Raw genomic sequence first — 16443 nt, 5'->3', positions numbered from 1 at the left:
GTTTTTTATACCCTCCACCATTCTATGGAGGGTATATTAGCCTTGTCATTCCGTTTGTATATTCTCGAAATATTCATAATAAACCCTACAACGTATATATATTCTGGATCAGCGTAAAATTCTAAGACGATCACCGGAATCGTTTCAAATTTCGTATTGGATGATCTTAATGGGTGCTACTACCTATGGCAAAGCATTTCGTATGCTCCATTTCGTATGGTCCAAGTCTTCGTATAGCCCCCATATAACGGTTTTCAGTTATGTGGTTGTTGTCAGATTTGTAATGAACATTTTTAAGTTCCCTCCAAATGGCGGAGGGTATTAAAAGTTCGGTCCGGCCGAACTTAGCTTTTTCATACCCTGGTGGTCAGGGTATTTTGTCTTTGTGCATTTGTTTGTAACAGGCAAAAGGAAACGAGATAGACAACAAATTAGGTTTGAAAATAAGTATACCAAATTTGATCGAAATCGGTTCAGTTATAGCTATAGCTCCCATATATATTGTTCATCCGATTTGTTATTTTTTTTCCTCCACAGCCGTAATATGCACTCTGTAACAACAATATTTGGGGAAATATATCAAATGCAGCGCATTAATACCTTTGCCAAATTTTATCGAGATCGGTTCAGACTTGGATATAGCTCCCATATATAACTTCGTCCGATTTACCTTTTATTGTGCACCAAACGTCTAATATTTGCCCAAATGGGATGGAATTTGGCACATACGACCGAATTCAGTCTGGAAGGTAGTATGCCAAATTTGGTTCAGATCGGTTCAGATATAGCTATAGCTCCCATATATATTGTTCATCCGATTTGTTGTATTTGTCCTCCACAGCCGTAATATGCACTCCGTAACAACGATATTCAGGGAAATATATCAAATACAGCTCAGAAATATCTTTGCCAAGTTTTATCGAGATCGGTTCAGATTTGGATATAGCTCCCATATATATCTTTATCTGATTTCAAATTAATTTTGCACCAAATGGGCAATACAAGTCCGAATTTAAAAGATACAAATGTTTCGGCATATTTAGTCCCTCGGCCCCGCCCGACTTTAGGACTTTATTTACTGGTTTTACTTGTTTTACATTTAAAACGCCTCGTTGGAAGTTGCATATCATCAGCTTTCCATAAAGGGAATTAAGGGAAAAATAGGACTAATAAAGACCGTACCGTAGTTAAGACTCATTTCTTAACTCAAGATCTTCAAGACGATTAAAATCTTCAAAACTTTAAACTGTTTTTGCACGACGATTACTGATACGTTTAACTATACACCCGCCTGGCATCAAGAGCTAAAATTCTATTTTGCCATTTTAACTGGATCTTGTTAGGCTTAAAGCCGTAAGATATACCTTAAGGATATAGCTTAATTTTTGGAATCTAAAATGTTTCACTCTTATATTTTATATTTATGTTTCACTCTTATATTTTAAGCCACATGGTCATTAGTTGATTAGGCCTTATAGAAGAATCTACAACAAGTTGAAGTTTAGGGACGAACGGATATAACCTTAAACTAATTCAAAAACTATGAGTTATATCTGGTATATATATCAGGTATATCTGGTATTCAGATAAAGAAAATCATACATTAACACTAATCTTTTATCTTTTTAAAGCCACCTTCTCTTCACCCTTCTTAATGGCAGTCCTCAAGGATTGGAATGTGGTTTGATAGCTTAAAAATGTAATGAATCGCTTTTAAATAGAACAATCGTCGGATCAACATTAAAAATAGATAGACAAGGATATCGTGACATCTTGCTTAACCGTACCTCTAAACTGATAAGATGTTTTTTTTAAACCCCAAGAACTACAGATATATATTTTACCTCCCGATTTTTGAGCTAAGTCATTGAACACGGTTTTGTGCAACAAGAGCAAGGCGGGTGATAATACATAAGTCTTAAACTCGACAGCTTCACGTAAGCGAATCGATTTAAAATTCGTCTTAGAACCAGGCGAAGCGTTTTTACCTAACCCAACCTGACACTTTTTAGATCAAAAGTACGGTTTTTAATAACTACGGACATTTTTTTATTAAAATGGACACGTTTTGTTAGTACTAGTATGTTTTGCATTCTTATTTGATAGCAAAATAATCCAAAAATTTCTAAAATTTTGTGACCATGATATTGAAATATATTCGTGGTTTAAATTTAAATAAGTACAAAAAAATCAGTCGGTTTTCCGACAGATATTACCCCAGTATTTAACCTTAGACCTTTACACTAGATCTAATTTTAGTACTAATATAATTTCGTAACAAATTCATGAATGCTATGATTAATGTCTAATTGAGCACAGACAAAGTTTGGCTTTTATCGCCTGCTCAATTCGCTCTAAATTTTGTGGAGAAGATACTGGCGAAATGGAAAATATGTTCTCATTTTTACCCAAGCCCCAATACAGACAAAAATATTTATATGTGAAAAATTTGACGAAAATCCGACATTAATTTATTATTATAAACAATTTGAATTATTTGAGGGAGCTATAAGTAGGAGTGCTTCATATGGTCAATTTTTGAAAAATGAAAATCGAACTATTATGTTCGATTTTCACACTTGTTCATAAGTGCAACATTTTGACATTTAGTAAGTTTGAAGGAAATCGCACTTCGATTTCAAATTGTTTTTTCATTCAAAAAATCCGTAGAAAAATACCTCTCAAATAAAACCCTTTATATGGGAGCTATATGAAGACGTTGTCCTTCATAATTAATTTATAACGCCGATTCCGAAATTCGAATACGAAATTTGAAACAATTCCGGTGAAAATGGCGCTCAAATCATCAAAATATGGAATATAGGGAGGTGTCGTTATATGAGGGCTATACGAAGAAATGCATAAGCGATTTTTGTAATAGTCTCCTTACGAACTTTAAATGCAAAATTTGAAACAATTCACCTTTGGCACATTATGCCCTTCAAACGGCCAATGAAACCGTCACACGCTGCCCAAATGTTGCTCTGCGGTATTTTGGCCCATTCCCGGCGAAGCGCTTGCTTGAGGTGACCGACACCTTGCTTTCCAAAATACTCCATACAAAAACAATCCAACCGATTGGTATTCGGAGTTTTTGGTGGCCATTGTGTGCTGGAAATGAAGCGAGGAACCTAATTTTGTAACCATTCTTGGGTGGCGCGTGCTGAGTGCGATGGCGCTGAGTCCTGTTGGAATGTCCAAGGTCTACTGCCAAAATGTTTGCGTGCCCAAGGCTTTAATACACCCTCCAGAATATTTTCCCGATAATATTCGCCATTTATTCTGATGCCACGGTCTATAAATACGAGCGGAGAGCGACCATCGGTCGTTATAGCTGCCCACACCATCAGCATGGCCGGCGCTTGAGTTCTGGTGGCCAACCTATGGTGCATATTTCAGCTGACCTCTTTGGCAAGTAAAAATGATCATTTTGTTTGTTTACAAACTGCTGAAACCCAAATTCGGCAGTTCACCACTTTCGGCCAAGCGAAGCAACTCTCTAGCACTTTTGAGTCTATTTTCTGTCAGTTGCGGTGTAAGTTCTTGCACTTTTTGGAATTTCGATGAGCTCGGGGTAACTCATTTTTCAATATTTGCCGAAGGGATTATTGCAATATGTACAGCTCACGAGCCATTTTTCGGCCACTGCGACACGGGGTTCGATCAAGTCGCTTCTTTACTTTTCGAACCATTCTTGCTGATGTTGCTGTTTTCTTCCGTTCACTTCCTTGACGTCGGGCTACGCTACCAGTATCACGGAGTGCTCTTACGATAGCCACTTGTGGTTTTCTGACCAAATATAAAGAAATCACATTATCACGCTTGAACTCCATCACGAATAACTTTTGTTCTGCTTTTGTACGCTTGTAATCAATATAATGAGCTGTAACTGGAATAATTTTATCAGATGTCGGACTAGTGGCTTAGAAATGACAGCAGTTTGAAGTTGGTTGCAGTTTTTTCATTTCACCCTGTAGATTGGAAACTATCAGCAGATATTGCTCGATTATTTTTTTTTTTCTGTCTTGGATACCATGAATCATTAACATCCGAAAAAATGTCTTATCGCTTTATATCAATTTATTTTGATGGTAGTGTGATATCACGTATTAAATAAAATATATACTCTATATATGTTTTTAATATACATTTTTGGAAATGCCTTAAACTATTTTTTTTAGAAACATTTTAACCAGTTTGGAAGGTTTGTATTTTTGCAAAAATGTTAATATTTACAATTGTTCTCCTATATAATTACTAATTCCGTGGGACCCAAACATATCTGCTACTAGATATCTAAGCAATTTCACTATAAATCAAATGATTAGCTTCTAATACACGTTGATAACTACATTTCGGCTAAGTTTGGCTTATTGGTCTGGTGCCCTGTGGATTCCATTTCATGCCTTGATACTTTACGGTATATAAGCCATATTTTCCTATTAAGGTCTATGAGATAATATAGCAACGTAATCTTACTATAAGCAAGACATGTCTGCTTCAAAATAGCTCTTAAGGCTTTCAACTACACCTGTTCTGCAGAGGATTTCTTTCAAATTAAGTTCTCCCAAACGGGACTTAAATGTACTCCGATATCTTATATCTGCAATGATTTAAATTTAATCAATGAACTTAAACGAAAAATACCAATGAAAATCCCATTTCAAGTAAAAGGATTCATTGAGTAGCTCAAATTGATCAATGGGATCAGGCTGAAGCTACCTGCAGAGCAGCGGGCAGCGGCGGGGGACCCTAAAGGCATACAAATATTTATGTACGCCATAATTAAAAACGGTATAGAACAACAATACTACAACAACAGTGTGAAGAACCACCATAAAAGGTGTAGGGCAATGAAAAGAAAGAAAACCACAGGAACAGGACGCTGTTGACATTTGGGAACAAAATCATATAAAAAATTATGGAAATCATAAAAATTTATGATGGCGTTAAACGAGATGCAGGTAAAACAAATGAAACCACAAGACAGCAGAGGTGAGACAATGTGGTGTGAAAGAGAAAGGATGTGTGTGAGTTTGAGGGGAGGGGAAGGGAAGGGAAGGCACATTGAGTGACAATGACAAGATCATCATGTCACAATACATGTAAACATGTGTTAAGGATATTAAAGTGATGTTAAAATAATTTTCATATATATTTTTTTTTAATTGAGTAACAAAATATTTACCCATGAGCAAAGGGAGAAAAATGTAGAAAGAGAGAGAGTAGAAGAAAATAAGGAGAGTAATTATTGGACAAACTGTTTGATTAATGAGTTTTAACACTACAAATAGTGTAATGGTGTGTGCAAGGACTTGCATTACAAATACTTAGACAAAAATCTTATTCCATATATATAGAGAGAGAGGAGAATGAATGTAACACCCCTTTGTAGATAATAGAGAAATTGGTCGAAGGATGGCTGATGGATTGGTGCCAGGGGAAAGTATGACTGCGTATGTGTGCACAGATAAACCTACCTGTGTGATAAGTGCAAACTCAAAAAGAACCAACCCTCTTTGACACCAACACACACACACATACACATGGGCATTTATACCTCTCCTTTGCGATGGGAGTGAAAGAGAAGCATCACACTGAGCCTGTGTATGAAAACTCAGGGGGTTGTATATCCCTTGGCATGCTTGCTGTTTCACTCAGACACTTGGTTGGCCTCAGCCGTATAACTGTTATAATTGTATTTAATGCTAATGTTTTAACCATTCATTGCTTAGTCGGTGGTTAATGGTCGTAACGAACATTACATCCTTCGCAAAGGAGAACACAAAAAATAATTGAACAAAAGAAAATTTCAACCACAGAAAATTTTTGTTTTTTAATGAAAATAAATTAAAGAAAAATTATTCATTATTGATTTTAATAAAAAGATTGAAAAACACGAAAAGGAAATAAAGATTTCAACAACATCAGTGTTTAAAAAGTGCAATTATTTCTTAAAAAAATTTAAAGTGAGAAAGAAAAAATTGTTAAAAAATTAAATGTTTTTGTAAAATCCAAAAGAATTTGGTTTGAAAATAAAAAAATTAAGAAATTGTGTATAAAAAATAAACATCTACTTGATATATTATAATGATGACCACAACTGCACCTCATGCTATAATGGCTCCCGTAATACGCCCTCTACAAGAAAGTCCGGTCTCGCGGCCACGTGCTGTCTACAGCATTGATCAAATTTTGGGAAATCAAACTAAACGAAGTGGTAAGTTTTCAAAAAAAAAAACTTAAAAAAAACTTTAAAATCTCGAAATTGTTAGAAATTCCGACGGCTCTTTTGTGAGAAGGATGGATAATTTAAATGGAGTGTTGTGGAACACTCCAATATTTTTTTATTTGATTTCATTTCAGTAGAAATTGTTGAATAATTTTCCAATTTTTTCAAGGATTTGAATTTATGTTTTTGACATTTAAAAGGCGTTAAATCTGAATCTATGAAATATTAATAAAAGTTCAATATTTATGAGGATACTTCGTTGTACTTCTTTCTGATCAAAAATTAAATTTGTATCGGATTTTGAATTTTTGATATTGACATTTGGAAGGCTTTAAATTTGAATCTATTAAATATTAATAACAGTTCAATATTCTGTCTGATCAAAAATTCAATTTGTCTTGAATTTTGAATAAATAAAAATTAAATTTTTATGAGGATATTTCAATCCACTTCTGTTTGATCTAAATTCCCGGTCGAGATTTTTATGACATATCGCTTTCCTGAAATTTTCTAATTGTTGGACTTTTGTTTTATTAATAAAGATCGGTCTGACGTCCAAGATATTGAAAATTCAAGCCCCATCACTCCTGGGCATTGGAGTTCATGTCATCGGATCGCAATCCAGTTGAGATCGACACATGGCAGATATGAAATGATATTTAAGATAACTATACTTATAAAGAAATCGGATATAACTATGAAATCTAATCCCAATAGGAAGCAAAAACAAATATCGCTTTTGACGGCTTTTGCCTATAGCGACCAAATTCCGTCGGTCCGTCTACCGTCACCATAAGCGATTTCTCATATATAACACGACTTTGCAGGCTCTAACACTGTATAATTGTAAAAAATTTAAACAAAAATATTTTTCTAACATTTTTATATTTTTTTTATTTTTAATATATTTTTTTAACTTTGAATTCGCCGTTGCTCGAAATTATTTAGTTAAAAACCCTTTTTGCATGCATTTAAATGTATGAAAAGTAATATAATTGATTTTATTTCGGTATAAAATCGTGCAATTATCTCGATTTTAGCAAAATTTGCATGTATAACAGTTTGTATAACAGTTATAAAAACTGTTATACACCTTTAAAATTGTGCCAAATTATGTGTAATGAGCTTTATTACACATTGGAACATTAAAAATTTATTTCACCAACATGTTTCCTACATAACCAACTAAATTCTGCTATATGTCATTTACCTTTATCCCATACCACAGTACATAGCATTGCAAAAAAACCCCATATCACATTACCACCACCCGCTGTATTTAAAAAAAAGTATATATTCCTCGTTAGAATAACACCCAATAATTATATCAAGTTCATTTTTTTCTTTTGTCTGGGTGATCCTTTTTAGCCTTGGGTGTTCGTTCGGTCATGTCATTTTAACACCCAACATAATATCGATTGGTTTTTTTTCGCTCTGCAATTCAATGTGAAATTGACACCTAAACGACCACCCAATGGAGCAGCCATACATTTTTGGCATTCTATTTTTTTCTCGTCTTGCAAAATTTTCTCTTTGACCATAAAAGCTCAACAGGATACCATTAGGTGCCAGGATTTTTCCAGCAACATTAACCTCACTCATGTCTATGATGTACAGCGCAGCAATCAACCACCTTTGCCAAAGTGATGCAATGGCCTGATACGTTTATTAAAATTCAAAAATTGTCCATGTCATTTTGCACCATTGTGTATTGGAGTTGTGGAATGAGTACGGCGGCAGGTAGGGGGCCATGGCAAAATTTCATAATTTGCTTATGATTCTAAATGTCACAGCGTTAATGGCAAAGACAAGGATAACATTGCCGGCAAGAGATAGTGAGCCATAGCAGCTATCCCTGTTATTGCTTTGGGTAATTTGAGTATGAAATTACCCCAGCATGCATGAGGCATGGGTATCCTCCTCTTTTTTTTCCTGAAAGTTGTCAATTGATGCTAATGCATAATTTTCCATAAGTTTAGAATAGCGCGCGCGTATTTTTTTGCTTTTGGACTTCGCATATTTTGCCATTAGCCGTTGACGATGCTGTCGATGAATGGTCTGGTGTCCTGCTGTGCCAAACAAGCTTATCCTGTTGCGATGCAGACGTATCGTTCATTTTTAAATTGTATGTGGGGCAAAACATTTATTAATTTGAGGCTCATTAAATGTTGATTATGGGTTTCGGGTAAAAGGTGAACGTGTACCGAACCATTTTAGTTTTGTAACGATCTGAACAGGAATAATTCTATTATGGCAGACGTAACGTTGTAGCCTTTCTTTTTTTTTTTTGCAAGAAAGGATTTTTTTTTATTGTTGTGTTTGCGCTTGAATGGAAGCAAACCTGATTTGATTGATTGAGTTTTGTAACAATTTGCCAAACATTTCGCGCTCTTTTCTTCCCTTTTTTGGCATTTACTCAAGGTGTTTCCTTTTGCTCACCCCGGAAGAGTAGTGTTGTAAGGACTTCTTTTTGCTTTCACTTCATACCCTGTAAAAAAGGTAAATTGAAGCAAAAGCATTTGCCAATTTGAAGAGACGCATTAAAAGTCTTCAATTTAAGCTTTTGATTGTGCTAAAGTGTTTGCCCTTCTCTGTGTGTGTGTGTGTTTGTGTGCGTATTCTCATTGTTTAACTTCCAAATCAAATTCAATTTCAATTGATATTCATTCAGTCATTCATTTATTGACTTACTTGGCTTTTTATTTTGCCTTTGCGAAATCTTGTTTTCTTTTCTTGTTTTGCTCTGAATTGGATATCCAATACAATGGAGTGGTAGGTTGGTTGGTTCAGCATCATTTGCCATATAACCCATTGTTTGATTACACTTAACGTTTTGCAAATGTTTACCGAAAATATTGAAATGAAGTTATGGCAAATCGGCAAAATATTTCACCCAAAAAAAAGGGATGAAAACCCATACAAATTTGTCTGGCAATGGAAAATAAGGTCGAAGAGAATAGCCGGGATTGAAGAAATTTTAGCCTTCAGATTTTCATGAATTTAAAGTAGCCTGTGGTCAGTCATATCGATATGTCCCACATGTATCTACGCCCTCGTCATGTTTTTGCCAGACTAGCTGTTGGTTTCTATTACAGCATCATTGTAATTCAATTAGTTTGGTATAATCCACACAACTGCATCATGACATATTGTCTGTATAGTCGGTCGTGTGGTGTTAAATTAATTTGCATATAAAATGGTTATTAATTTTTTTTTTGCGCACTATGAGCAAAACTAATCGCATTTTATTGGATTTTGGGCAATATGTGGTTTTAGGAGAGAATGGCAAATAAAAGTCAATAAAAACGGATGATTAAAAGTCTCTCCACAGGAAAAAAATAAAGAAAGGGATATTTATTTGAATTCCGTACTATTTTATTTATGATATAGTGAAGTGAATTTTTGGAGTATAACAGTTTTGTATAACAGTTATGAAACTGTTATACAAAGTTAAAATTAAGCCAAATCATGAGTTTCGAACTTCTATATATTTCGTTTGTATATTACAATATAATTTTTAGTGTATAACAGTCGTACAACTTGTGTGAACTGTAAAATTTATACTAAAAAAAAAACTTTTTTATAACATTTTAGATCTATAATGGTTTTTAAAATTTGACAAAAAAAAATATTAATTTTTTTTATGTTTTGTTTTTTACTTTACAGATTCTTCAGAATCATTAAACCAACAAACATCTCATCACATTACCAACAACAACAATGGCAACAGCAATCCAACTAGTCCCATACAAACCTCATTATTACCGCACTTACACACCCATTTACATTTGATACCCTCGCATCAATTGGCTTTACATCATCAGCATTTACAACAGCAACATCAGCAGCAGCAGCAACAACAGCAACATTTAAACAATAATCATCTGCAACAGCAACATCTTCAGCACCAACAACAGCAGCAGCATCAACAACAATCGCAACAGCAATCACATGCCGAAAAACGTGAACGTGAAGATTCTCCCGACAATTTAGACAATGGCCTGGATGTTGATAATACCGACGATGATCTGTCGAATAGTCTAAATAATGGTCATGATATGGGTGATATGGAAAGGCCACGTAAAGTTAGAAGGTATGTGAAAATCCTCTTTAAAAATTTACAAACAATTGCAAACAAATAGCGGACATTGTTTTAACATTTAATCTTCTTTTCTCTCTCTCCCCCCGTTCTCGCTCTCTTCTACGTTTTGATAAAAAAAAACTAGATCACGCACCACCTTTACAACATTTCAATTACATCAATTGGAGCGGGCATTTGAAAAGACTCAATATCCGGATGTATTTACAAGGGAAGATTTGGCGATGCGCTTGGATTTAAGTGAAGCACGTGTACAGGTAAATAGAAAAATAATATTAAGTTGCTATTATAAAAAATAATGAAAAGGCAATTAATCAGATAATTTGTTGTTTGGGAAGAGGGGCATGGGGAGAGTGGAAATTAAATGTGGGAAAATCTATTCTAGGAAATTCAGTAGTTTGCACACAAATTATTTAAAGGAGGGAAATGTATTGGGGTTTGTTTATTATCAGAAAAAAGTAATTGGAATGTGAAAATCATGGAAAAAAATGTTAGTATAACAGTTTTAAATGACTTTATTTGCCTTCAAATCATCATTTTATGATGAAAAATTGTTAAAAATGTCAAATTCCGGCGTTTCTTTGCTGTATAACAGTTTTGTTCGAAACTGTTATACACCTCAAAAAAGCTCTAAAATGATTTAAAATTCAAAAATAATTCATATTGGCATACCAAATTAAATTAAATAAATAGGGAAAATTGGGATAATTTTTTTTATCTGCTGCATTAAACTTTAATCTTGGCAAAAAATAAATGTTAGTATAACAATTTTAGATGACCCTATTCACATTCAAATCTTCATTATATGATGCAAAATTGTTTAAAATTTCATATTCCGTTATTTATTTGCAGTATAACAGTTTTGTTCGAAACTGTTATACAGCTGGAAAAAACTCTAAAATGACTTAAAATTAAAAAATAATTCATATTGGTATATCAAATTACATATCTTGATGAGATAATTGGGAAAGTTGGGATAACTTTTGTTTTCAGCTGCATTAAACTTTAACCTTTATTAAAAAAAATCATAATAAACCCTTTACCCTTCCCCATACACTTTTTATATAGTATATCAATCCTCTTTGAATGCCATAATTCGTTACAATTTCAATCTGTAACAAAACCGCTCAAAAAGCGTGACCAGTTTTCAAAATTGTTTTCCAAATTGAACCAGTTATTCACACACACACATGTGTGGATGGATGGCTCAGCCATTGCCAATATAACCCCCGTATGTGTGCGTATGTTTGATTCATCCGCTTGTTTTTTTTCACATGCATCAAATCCGAAAATAATTGCCTTGTTAAGAGAAACAACACAGAAAAAAAAAACAAAAAATAAAAATCGTTTAAAAAATTACGCGGAACCATTTATGATGATAGAAAACAAGCTACAAATTGATACAAAACAATTGACAAGGATTAAATTGGCGCGAGAAATGTGGAGGGGAAACACAACAACACAGCAAGGATTCTGCATATGCACATGGCAAGAGTTGTTTGGCCATACCATAGCGGCATATGACAAGACCAACGTACCAACAAAACAAGGCAAAAAAAACAAAGGCATTAATGCTGTTATACACCATGATGACACGCGATTATCAAATACTCCAGACAACAATCTAACGATTCCATCAATGACCAATTAAATGTTAAAAAACGGATTTCAGAGAATTGAGTGATTTGTATCTATCATGAAACAGATGAAATGAAACGAAAAAAAATCATCAAGGACATGATAAGCTCTTCACAAGGCAAAACAAATTTAACATTGTTGTTGTTGCCGTTTTTTTGGCTCATTGATAGGTCAAGTACATAAATAGCGATTTATAGCAAAACAACAAATTGCCATTTTCCCTTTTAATTCTCATTAAATTGTTTGTTTTTGTCACCGAGGGTATGGTAATATCAAACATCATCACCATCCCATCCATCCCATCATCCCTAAAGTTAAAAGGACATGTCGATGGCTGGGGAGTAAAATAGACTACACTAATTATGTGTGAATTTTTACGAGTTGTTTTGTTTTTCAACCCCCTGTTCAACCCTCACCTTATTTGTGAAAATATTTTAAGCCTGAAAACAATCTTAACACCAGGCCAGAGACCATTTAATCATTTGAACGAATCTCTATTAAATAGCCATTAAAGTAATTGTGTTTCAATGAACTCCGCATAAAAGGAGTGTGTCCGCTTTTCAACCCCAACTCTCTCAGAGGGAAAGAAAATCCAAAGTGTTTTAAAACTATTTCACAAATTACGATTTCAAAATTTGCCATGGTATCTGCAGCATAGTATGCTTTAATATAAACTACTTATTTGCCTTAAGTATGTCTTATGTAAATTTGTTCTGGTAAACAAACAACCTTATGGCGGGTTGTTTCTTTTCGGTAGCTGCTAAGTTTTTCGGTTTACTGTTGCCATGGTATGGGATTTAAGGTGAAAGTTAATTGTGCCCGCATAGAGGCTGTAATTGTTTTAAATCAGATTGAACTGAAAGCAGTTATTATAAAATAGCATAACAAAGTCTCAGAAGCCTTTTTTCAATAAAAAGAGAAAAAATATAATTTTCGTAGAGTAAACCAATTAAATATGGCTGAAAAATAGTCTTAATTGGTTTAATTTATGTTAGAATCGCATTTTTCAACAAATAATGTTATCTTTGCCAGTATAACAGTTTTCTGTGAAACTGTTATATGTCTTAAAATTACTGAAAATTGATTACCAAATCAAATTTAAAGACATAACTTGTGATTTTATTGCCAAATATCTGAAATTTATGCTGTATAACAGTTTTTTTTCCAATTAAACCAATAAAAATGTGTTTTTCTGCGAGCAGATCAATTGAAAAGGGCTAAAAATAATGTCAATTATTCTAATTTATGTTAGAATTGCATTTTTTCGGCAAATAATGTAATTTTTCCCAGTATAACAGTTTTCTGCAAACTGTTATACACCTTGAAAATTACTGGAAATTGACCACAAAACTTTTTTAAAGCATGAAATTTGACTTTTATTGGCAAATTTCTAAATTTTAAGCTGTATAACAGTTTTATTTACAGCCATATTACAGAAAATTATATAAAATATATTAGAAAGTTTATTAAACGTACAGAATTATTAATTTTTGCCATTTTTTGTGTGTATAACAGTTTTGCATAAAACTGTTATACTCACGAAAAAAGACTTCAAATATCACGAAAAGTCTGCAGATTTCATATTTTATACTTAATTAACATATCTCCCATTATTTGCTGCAATTTTCCAAGGAAAAAGTAGGTGTAAATACGTTTTTCCTCGTCTTTCGTTGCTTTGACATGCCAGTTGTTAATAATTGCTTTCTTCCTTTGCTTCTTTTGCTTCTGGCATACATGACAATTATCATGTTAAATTGTGCATTAATAATTGTCCTTGTAACAATTAAAATTGTCATATCATCGTCAGCAACATCATCATTATCCTTGTAGCGAACGTTCTAAAACATTTCGAGAAAAAACTGAGCGGGTGATAATTTCATTCATAGTAAAAATAGTCCTTATTTATCTGTGTGTAGATATCTTTATAAGTGGCTTTTGTCTAATTGCAGCCTCGTGTCATTGTATTGTAAGGCTTTCTTTGGGTTGTAAGGAAGCAACGATGGGTGGATGGATGGATGTGTGGGTGGTTGACAATTTTACTTGAACATTTTCCTGGGTATCCTTCAAAAACGTAGGCAAGTCGTATGCATTGTTCAGTTTCAAAATCTTACAACATAATGTCGTGTGTGTGTGCCTTTCTAACAAAAGTATGACAATAATTTGTAACAATTATTGCCAGGAAATCATTACTAATTTTGCTGTTACACATACATGCATACATACAACTAGTCGTACATTGATGTTCGTTCGTTCGTTAGGCAAGACTGCCATCGATGTTGTCATGTGATGAAGAATCATGTCATAGACCAAATAATGGGTGTGTATGTGTGGTGATAAACGATGCCTAATACTGTTAAGACTGTGTGTTAACTTGTCATTTTCATGTTAAGGACCTGGTATTTTGTGGGCAAATCCGTTGCAAAGGAAGTATAGACAATTGATTCAATTCGGTTACACTTGTGTACAATTGTCAATTGCATTTAATAAGACACAGAGCTGTATTAAGCCCATCCAGCCATCCAACCATCCATGGTCACCCATCCACAATGAGGAAGCCAAGTATTCAAATACCAAGTATTCAAATAATTTCAAAGTCTAACATCTTTGCATTCCATGTGGCTAAGTGTTTGAAGGTAATTTTACAAGAGTTCCATAGATTCACAGGTCCGTCCATGCCACTGGGGGATGATGACTGGCTGGTAGACGGGGGGGATGGGAAGGCAAATCACAGAATTTAACTTCCGATTGGATTCTATTGTCTGTTGTTGTTGCTGTTAGTGGCGAAGGTGGTGTTGCCTGTAACTGTATTAAACTTGGCTCAAAGTGGAGGGGGGTAATGGATTCTGTTAGGCAGGCAGGCGTCGGCACAGAAATATTTTGAATAGATGTATGAAGGGGTTGGTGGGTGGTTGGAGATTTGCTGTGTTGTACAACAATAATTAAAGGGGTTAATTGGCCATTTATTCATTGAAAATTGTTGTGTTGAGTAAATTAGCCGGCTATAGGAAAGAGCCAGCAAGCATTTAAGATAATTGGTTATGCTAATTATTTCGAAGAACAATTTTTTTTAAATACTTTAATATTTTTTAGAAATTTTATCAAATATATTAAATCCTATTTTCATTTTTCTTATCATTTTAGGTTTGGTTCCAAAATCGTCGTGCCAAGTGGCGTAAGCGTGAGAAATTCATGAATCAAGATAAGAATGGTTATTTACTACCCGAACAAGGTAAGTGTTATGCTCCCTTTAGAAAATCCTAACTAATTTAGAGTGGGGTGTAATTAAATTAGAAAACAATAAAAAAATTCTTTCAACATTTGTTGGCTTCCGTTTGTGGTCACGTAATTGAATAATTTATTATAATTCATTTCCTCAATGGCAAAAGCCACAAAAATTAATTGTAATTTAATTAACCCAAGGAAATTTGTTTTTTTTTTCTAAACCCCATTTTTTTAATGAATATTTTTTGTTTGGCAATTTATTAATAGTTTTTTTTTTTCTTTTTTTTCAGGTCTCGCCGACTTCCCCCTGGGCATACCATTGCCACATGGCATTCCCGGCCATCCTGGCGGTTTGCCAGCCGAATTTTGGCCACCCCACTTTGCCTTACATCAGCCTTTCAATCCCGCTCTGTTGCCCCAAGGTCTCATGCCCCACTACAAATTGCCAAATTTCCACACATTACTCTCCCAGTACATGGGTCTAAGTAATTTGAATGGAATCTTCAATGCCAGCGCCTATCCCCAGAATCTCTCTCTGCACAGTACTGCCCAAGTAAGTCCGCCCTGCAGTAACAGTAGTCCACGAGAAAGTCCCACAATTGGTGCTGGCCAACCCGGCACCACAATAGTATCGGGGGGTGTGACGCTGACATCCTCGGCTGCAGCTTCACCCAAATCGCCACTGAATACCACCAACACTGGCAGTGTTAGCGGTAACTCCACACCCGTGTCAGTGGTTACAAAATCCGAAGACTGAAATTAATGCAAAATGGAATTTCACCCAGAAAACATCCACGAAAATAGCCCCAGGCGCAGCTAAATGGACATTACACACTCACACACCAATTGTTTGGTTCTCCAGAGAACTGCATTTTCTTGTAAATAAACCAATTAAAGTTGTTTTGTTTTTTAAATACTTTTTTTCTAATTTCATAATATTTTGTAAAGTAGTAAAACAAAAGTGATATAAACTAGACGATAATTAATTCTTTCTTTTTAAAATTATTTTTTCCATTCCCATAATTTTATATCAAAAAAATTGTATTATAAAAAATTTAATTTTTATTCTAGTTTTTATTAGAAAATTATATATGTTTTTTTTTGTATTCAATTTTGTAAAAAATTGAAACCACATTTTGCCAAACAGTATTGTAAAATAAATCCATAAGTTTAGTTGGCTTTTTAGACACTTACGTAAGATAAAATAATTCTTAGAAGTTTAATAAAAAATTTTGAAAAAAATATTAAAATT

The 16443-nt window shown here is 34.0% G+C and overlaps 1 protein-coding gene across 1 annotated transcript; it reads left to right on the top strand.

The window, feature by feature from the left end:
* Nucleotides 1–5723: 5723 nt before the first annotated feature.
* LOC101896053 (homeobox protein orthopedia) lies at nucleotides 5724–16224 on the top strand. The gene is made up of 5 exons (XM_020035206.2): nucleotides 5724–6220; nucleotides 9899–10325; nucleotides 10459–10588; nucleotides 15111–15198; nucleotides 15482–16224. Exons 1-5 carry the CDS (start codon nucleotides 6091–6093, stop codon nucleotides 15946–15948), a joined length of 1242 nt encoding a protein of 413 aa, XP_019890765.1. The 5' UTR covers nucleotides 5724–6090; the 3' UTR covers nucleotides 15949–16224.
* The last annotated feature ends 219 nt before the right edge of the window (nucleotides 16225–16443 follow it).

This window comes from Musca domestica, unplaced genomic scaffold (assembly GCF_030504385.1).
Source record: "Musca domestica strain aabys unplaced genomic scaffold, Musca_domestica.polishedcontigs.V.1.1 8, whole genome shotgun sequence".
Classification (NCBI taxonomy): domain Eukaryota; kingdom Metazoa; phylum Arthropoda; class Insecta; order Diptera; family Muscidae; genus Musca; species Musca domestica.
This window is presented reverse-complemented; position numbering and strand designations above follow the sequence as displayed.